This window comes from Grammomys surdaster, unplaced genomic scaffold, assembly GCF_004785775.1.
Source record: "Grammomys surdaster isolate TR1022 unplaced genomic scaffold, NIH_TR_1.0 170, whole genome shotgun sequence".
Lineage (NCBI taxonomy): Eukaryota > Metazoa > Chordata > Mammalia > Rodentia > Muridae > Grammomys > Grammomys surdaster.
The window spans coordinates 15,081,335-15,089,766 of record NW_021604618.1 but is presented as its reverse complement, the minus strand read 5'-3'; the positions used below and the strand labels follow the sequence as shown (position 1 = coordinate 15,089,766).

Sequence of the window (8,432 nt, the reverse complement as noted above, 5' to 3'; positions counted from 1 at the left end):
CTTTCTTTCTTTCTTTCTTTCTTTCTTTCTTTCTTTCTTTCTTTCTTTCTTTCTTTTTTAAGAAATAACACTCATTTTTAGATTTTCATGTTGCTGTTTTGTTTTCTGCATTGCTCTTATGTAAGAGGTATTTCCTCATAGAGCATGTGTATATTAGTCACACCTGATGCTTCTTTTCTTGGGGGGTTGTTCTTGGCTCATTAACTTTTACTTTGGGCAGCAATGTCACTCACATTTGGTTTAGATTGCCTTTAATGTTTGCATTTCTATTCAGATAAGATTCAATATGAATGTCTAATTCTACAAAGGAAGTAGCCTATCTCATACCTGTAGTGGATAATAATTTTTTTTTTTTGCAGGTAATTTCGAGGACACAGTGAATAAAATGGACGGAGACAATCAGACTGTTGTGTCAGAATTTATACTCTGGGGACTTGCCCACTCAAAGAATATTCAGGTCTTACTCTTTATGATATTTCTAATGTTTTATCTGTTGATCATGTCTGGAAATATTGTCATCCTGATCTTAATATGCACTGACCCTCATCTGCATTCTCCCATGTACTTCTTTTTGGCCAACCTGTCCTTTATTGATATGTGGCTCTCTTCAAACACCACTCCTAAAATGATCACAGACTTTCTCAGGGTAAACAAGACCATTTCCTTTGCAGGCTGCATGTGTCAGGTCTTCTTTTCCCATTGCATTGCTGCAGGAGAGATGGTGCTGTTGGTGGTAATGGCTTATGATCGCTATGTGGCCATCTGCAAACCACTCCACTACTTCACCATAATGAACCTGAAGAGATGCACTGGGTTGGTGTTGACTTCCTGGACAATTGGCTTTATACATGGTATAATTTACATAGTAGTGATTGTGCACCTGCCTTTTTGTGGTCCCAATGAAATAGACAGTTTCTTTTGTGACATGCCACTGGTAATAAAACTTGCTTGCATGGATTATCATTATTTAAATACCTTAATGAACGCTGACTGTGGACTTGTGGCTATAACCTGCTTTGTTCTGTTGCTTATTTCCTACACATATATCCTTATCACTGTTCGCCAGAGTTCTAAAGCTGGGGCATCTAAGGCTCTGTCCACGTGCACTGCACACATCACCGCAGTGCTGATCTTTTTTGTGCCCTGCATCTTCATCTATGTGTGGCCCCTCAGTATCACCTGGTTGGATAAATTTTTTGCTGTGTTTTACTCTATTTTTACACCCCTCCTAAATCCAGCTATTTATACACTGAGAAATAAAGAGATGAAAAATGCTATGAAAAGGTTCATAGGCAACTTTCTGTGTCTCAAAGTTAATTTCTAATATCTGGAAACACAAACTCATTACTTATAATGAGACTAACTAGGAAATAGATGTATAATTGGGAAATATAGTTTATATTTTAAAATATTACCAGTTTTCTTATATAGAAATAATATAGTGTTTTAAAATGATATAATATTATTGATCAATCAGTAAAGGATTGTGAATCCTTTTGTCTTAAAATCTAAATCTGAATAATCTTTATAAATATCAAGAAAATTATCAAACTGTTTTTAATAAAGTTTAAATTATCTTTTATTGACTAAACTCTTGTGTTTGTCTTTGTGAATAACATCTTAGTGAGTTTTACCTGAGTATGATTCTGTACATCACTGCATGCCCCATCCCTTCACTGACTCTATCAAATGGCCAACTTCATCACTCTTGTCTTATGACAGCTATTTGCTGAAATACTAATGAAGTAGGTAGTAGAAATTAAGAAAAATGAAACAAAGTGATAAACTTGACATGGGTTAGCAGTGAACCTTTTAGTTTTTTTTTAAACCAAATGAATAATGTTTCAAAATAAAACATTTGGATAAAGGTTAATTAGGTTCATAAATTGTGTAATATCTTGAAATTTAATCTCTATGAGGACCATGTTCATAAATAGACTAATTATTAAAACTATTGTACCTTATTCAGTGGTTAGCCCACATGTGACATTTAACAAACATAATTGTAAGCAGACAAATGGTGTGTTGGTCTGTGAGGCTGCAGACATGTAAAACAAACTAGACAATTTTATTTCCCTTTTGTGGCCATCATAGTTAAATGTTGATGACTAAGGAACACACTTTGGTTTCAGAACACAGGAAATCAATCTCAAATTGACTGGGGAATCTTCCTCCTATTCAATATCATTCATGGTGATAAAAGTTGCGCAGGGTACAGGGGAAGAGAGAACATCAATTGTCTTATCACATCTAGACCGTGCATAGGAAAATATAAACTCACCTAGCTAGGCGTGAGCACTACTGTTACAATGGCAATAATTTGTTGGGGGAACTCATTATATTTTGGGTGCCTTTTCCACAGGAGAGAGTTTATGCCTAATACTGTAAATGTGGTTAAATTCCATAGCCATTCAAGTAATTTAAGATTTTCAGATTTTACACTAAGATTTTTTACTCATTTGGTGAGAGATAAAACAAAGATGAGAGATAAAATTTTAATATTATTCTCCATGTAAGCATCCAGTTTTTCCAACAGTATTTGTTGGCTATTCTGTATTTCATCCACTATACATATTTGTCATATTTATTGAAAGTCAGGTTACTGAAATTTTGTGTAGTTAATTAAAATCTTTTTGTAATTTAGTTTTTCTGTTTACATTCTGCTCACTGGCCCTTCCTGGTAACGCATTCCCACAATCTTTCTCCCATCCTCCCTCCCCTTCTCCTGTGAGCATGTAGTACGCCCCTGGATATCCCCCTACCCTGGTACTTCAAGTCTCTGCGAGGCTAGGATCTTGCTCTACCATTGAGGCCAGACATGTCAATCCAGCTAGAGGAACATATCCCACATAAGGGATCAGTTTTGGGGATGGCCTCATTGCAGTTTTTCGAGGCCTACATGAAGACCAAGCTGCACATTTGTTACACAAGTGCGGGGAGGCCTAGGTCCAGAACTTGTATGTTTTTTTGGTTGGTGGTTCAGACTTGGATAGCCACAAGGGTTTTGGATTCTTGGCTCTATTGGTCTTCCTGTGGAGTTCCTATCCTTTTAGGGATTGTAATCCTTCCTCCTATTTTTTTCATGAGTCCTCAAGCTGTTTGGCTGGGGATGCCACCTTTGTTCTCTTAATACCTTCAAGTGATTGATTAAAGATCTTTCAATATAGATGATATTTTTATTTTCATTTAGAATCTACTAATCTAAAATGTTAACTTCAGAAAAACACCAAAGCTTCCATTTGACAAAATAGACCATTATTGGAATTTAACAATATTCACACATAAAATTACCAAAGCCAAAAGCTGAATCTTCCCAGTGCTTGATTCCATTGAGAATTTTACTATGAGAAAAAGTGTAATTATTTCTTTTCTATAAAGCCTTGGTCCTCTAATTTCCTTTTCTTTTTTACTCTCCTCCTCATGTCATAATATTCTTTACCTCATTCTCTCTATCATTTTTTCTGCTGCTATCTCTGGCTGTCTATATTTGTTGTGCTCAAATATTTGTTTCTTATTTATTGATTCTCTCAAAAATAGTCATTTAAAATGACTTGCTCAAAGAAGTATCATATGGCAATACCCAGTATTTTACTGGTTAATATTTTTTCTGTCTTTCTTTTTCTTATTGGTTATTTTATTTAATTTACATTTCAAATGTTATCCCCCTTCCTGGTTTCCTCACCTAAAAACCCCTTATTTCATGCCCCCCTGCCTCTATGAGGGTGCTCCCCCACCTACCCACCCACACCTGCTTCACTATCCTAGCATTCCTCTATGCTGAGGCATCAAACTTTCATATGGCCAAGTGACCCCTCTTCCACTGATGCCAGATAATGCCATCTTCTGCTATATATGCAGCTGAAGCCATGGGTCCCTCCATATGTACTCTTTGGTTGGTGGTTTGGTCTTTGGGAGCTCTGGGGAGTCTAGTTGGCTGATATTGTTGTTCTTCCTATGTGGTTAAAAACCCCTCCAACTCCTTCAAGAAAATTTCTCAATCTTTCTATCTGAATAAGATCTTCACATGCTGTTTACTCCCTGAATTTGATGACTAATCCAGACTCTTTGACTATTCATGCTTCAGTTTTATGTTTCTCAATCCATCTAGTATTTTTGTGCATTTCTCTTTTGTGGATATTTCCTGAAGAATGTCATTAGATAGAGAATTTTTATTAATTTAGTTCATTAATAATTACTTTATACTTTATTTTCCACAGATGATATGAATCACAGTATCTGTGTTCAATCTGTCTGATTCTTTATCTCTTATAAATTTTATTAAAAAATTCTTACTTAATATTTTTTTGCTTTCTGTTGTTACACTCATTAATTGATTTTTTACTTATGATTTCAAATTTGAATTATGAACTTGAAGTTTTCTAAAATATTTACTCCTGAACTATCTATACTTGATCTGTATTCCTTTTTAATAATCACATTACAGAATATTTTGGTTTTGTCACATTTGTTGCAAAAATCCAAGACAGTTCAGAGTATTTAATAAGCTTATCAGTTCTATCCACAGAAAGAAAAATATCATATTTAAAAATTTTAACATTTTGAGGATGCTTTCATGTAATGATGATTCAGTTTATTACACTTACCATTATATCATTGATCCTAATATTGGCTATTTCCTGTTATTGACAGATTATTCTATTTTTTGTGTTATTTAGGTTTTATAGTAGCAATTAGTTAGGTTCCTTAACTATGACATGAAAAATTGTATGTGTGCATTCTGGTGCATGAGTATGTTTTGCACTTGGCAGGGTGAACTTGATATATTTTCATAAGTTTAAAGGGAACATTAGATACATGATGAGTTGTAGGATATTTTTGATAACATGACATGATGCACAGTCACAAAAAGTTAAATAAGTTCCAGAATGATCAGGTGTGTTTCTGCTGCAGACCTATCATCAAGTATTTACCTAAGAAATCTAGATTTATTTTAGTGACAAATAGTGCTTGATAAGAACACAAAGACATTAAATAAAATTTTCTTTTATTTGGATTCAATAGATTTTCAGAGAAGAATGTTGAGGACTACTTATATTTTATTAAAATAAAAAAGATTATACTCATATCTATAATTGAAATTAAATAAAAATTGTTTAATGATGTATATTTTTATAATTGGTATTAATATACATACTTTTTTGCTTTATTCAAATAAATGCTTTTTATTAAAAAAAAGCAAAGCTACTAATACCAACTTATAGCTAGTTGAACTTTACATGATTTCTGTTTAATAAATTATTCATTCATTGGTATTATATTTCTTAAATAAAATATCATTAAATAAGGTATTTTTTCTATCAGACTTGATTTTTTAGAGATTATATGCTTTGTATTTTACTTTTAAAGTTGATTCTTTGGGAATTTCATAAAATAATCATACATATCCCTTTCCCTTGAATCCCCTTGATTGACTCCTCTTTTTTAATCTCCTTGGGAAATTTTAAGGTTTTTGTTTTCATATTTTTATTTTAAATTGTTTGCACTTGTATATGACTGAATAATATCCTATGCTCACATGTGCATGTGCCAATGAATGACTGAAGGCATGTAATTCCTTAGAATTAGAGTTGCCAGCCATGAACTGCCTGACATTGGTTCTGTTAAAGTGAACTCGGGTCTTCTGGAAAGTCTAAAACCATCCTTAAGTCCTGAGCCATCTCTGCAGGACAAGGATCTGTTTTTACATTGATTTAATTCTGCAGGTGTTTTTGTGTGTGTGTGTGTGTGTGTGTGTGTGGTTTGTGTTTGAATGTGTATGTGCATGTGAGCGTGTGTGTGCATGTGCATGTGGACATATGTGTGTGTGCTTGTGTACACAGGTTGATGTGTGTGAAAAACATGTTTGTGAATGTCTACACCTCTGGAGATACTCATCTTGGGTTTTAAAACCGTGTCTCTTATTCACTGTTAGACTAGGCTGTCTGGCTAGTGTGCCCAGAGGCTGAATTACAGTCATATATCATTTATACTATTAATTCAACTTTTCTACATAGGTTATGAGAGTTGAATTGAGGTAGCTGTATTTGTTTGGATAGCATCTTCTTAGTGCTAATGATTTTATTTTTAATTATGGAAAACATTTTGATTCTCAAGTCAAAGCTATAAAATAAGATATATTTAGTACACTCTAATTCATATCCTTCCTTCTGAAGAAGAAACCAATTTAATTATTTAAAATGCTTTATTAATTTTTTAAATTGTAGATGTATGCAATACATGTATCTCTGCTTACCTTAAAATTAGTATTCTACAGAAACCCTTTGACAATTTATTGACATTAGTTGATCTATGACTTGTAGATTGCTCCAGTGTAGTACTTGAAGAAATGACCCATTTGTTTTGTAGTTATTTACCATTCCATGTAACTGACTTAAGTATAAAATTGTTACTGATTGTAATTTCATCATTGTTTCATTATTTTTAATATACTAATTTGGTACTTGCTGTGATATTTCAATGCTTTTAGTCTCATGGCTGATTGTTCTGTACATTTGGTAAGACAGCTATTGGATTGAAGTCAGACTTCTACATTAAAGAATAGTTAAATGTTATTTTCTGACATTGCCATGAAATTGTGCCATTTTGTATTCTCACTAACAATACAATTAGAAATTATTTTTTCCTCTATAGGTCATCCTTAGGTTATATTATTAAACATTGAGATGATGTACCTTATAGGCAGGGGATGATATTTTAGAATGAAAGAACTTGAAGATTTTTCTTGTAAATATGTTTTTGTCTTACATATAAACTAAAAGATTAAATATTTTGCCCAATTTTCTATTAGATTGTTGAGATCATAAAATTTACTTATATTTAATAATGGTTGGTTTTTAAATATTTAAGTTATTATTTTGGTATGCTATTAATTTTCTCATTTATCTTCTTTTTAGGTAGTTTAATCTGACAAACCTAATTTTTATATATATATATGTATATATATAAATACATATATATATACACATTTATTAGAAAACTTTATTATACTGATGATTTATAAAAGTATTATCTCAGTTTAAAAATGTATTTACAGATTTAAAACAGAGTCACACCTTGAGTTCATTAAAAAATTATTCTGTGATATGACAAATTGATCCAATAACATTTTTTCATATTATCCCAGTTATTCCAACAATTTATAAATAGATCCTTTATTTTACCACTGACTAGATCATAGATAAATCATTTCACATGTTAAATATCCCTGTGGATATCTGGACTATTTTTCCACTTAAGAAGGAGTATCTTAAACCTTTTTATTATCTTAATTTTCATTTCTATTAATTCATTCAGATTGCAATTTATCTAGCTATGTTGCTTGTTGCTCAGAGTAAGTGGTTTTAAACTTTAGTATGCTTCCATGAAAATTCCTGGAAAAGTATAGAGTTGGGAGAATCACTCGTTATTTCCTTTACTCCTTCCGTGACATTTAGAATTCCTCAGTAGGATAGAAAGATATGCTCATGGAAGAGTATGCATACAAATATACACACTTGCACATAAATCTATACATTTCCATTGTAACTCCAATGTCGCAAATAAACATGTCCTTGAAGTTATTTGTGAAATATCAAAGTTTCACTAAGTCAAAATTCTTGACTACATTTACATAGATTAGTATGGGTAATATATTACTTTCTAAAATTCACTGAGAAGCTGATATGTCACAGGACTATGTTGCCTTATGTATCTTTAGTGAATACTTCTCATAACTATGTATAATGCATATCATGATCTTTATATTAATGTGGGGATCAAAACTTATTAAAAATAAGTAGCTATAATTGTGTTTACTAAAGTTTAAGTGGAATGGAACCATTATCTTTTGACTTTAACATTTTGATAATAGAAAATGATAGATGTATATAAGTTATATACTTTGTGTCAAGATGGTCAGAGCCTTAAAAACTCTTAATTCTGTATACTGCTCTATAATTGTAGTGTCACAGATTTTTAAATGTCTTGAAGAAAAATAATAGTGAATAGTTCAGTATTGCTGTCACATCTGATGAGGAACTAATAGCTTATGGTTTATTATAGAAGTAGTAGTAAAATTATATGGTTACCAGAAAGAAATAACACTTATGAATCTCAGTAGTAGGCATATAAACTCTTATCATTGAGCACATTTGTAGTTTGGTAGTTAGTAATTCTTTTATTATGTTTTTATGAAAAATGAGCAAAGTAATATTTTCTTTAATGTAAAAGAGTCTAACTTGTATCTTTTATCATCTCAAACAGAAAAGTATCCATGAAGTCTTAGTTTGTACAGAAATAATACCATGATAATACCTTTAATTATGCTAAAAATTAGTGAAGTGGTATTTTGAATTCATGCTATTAATTTTGAACCTATATAAACATAAAAAATGTAATCACATAGAATAAATTGAGGCACTATTAGAACATTC

At 31.8% G+C, this 8,432-nt stretch overlaps 1 protein-coding gene across 1 annotated transcript; it reads left to right on the top strand.

Moving 5' to 3' along the window:
- Positions 1–382: 382 nt before the first annotated feature.
- On the top strand, positions 383–1,324 carry LOC114620914 (olfactory receptor 4K14-like). The gene has a single exon (XM_028767090.1). The coding sequence runs from the start codon at positions 386–388 to the stop codon at positions 1,322–1,324; it is 939 nt and encodes a 312-aa protein (XP_028622923.1). The 5' UTR covers positions 383–385.
- Positions 1,325–8,432: the final 7,108 nt, after the last annotated feature.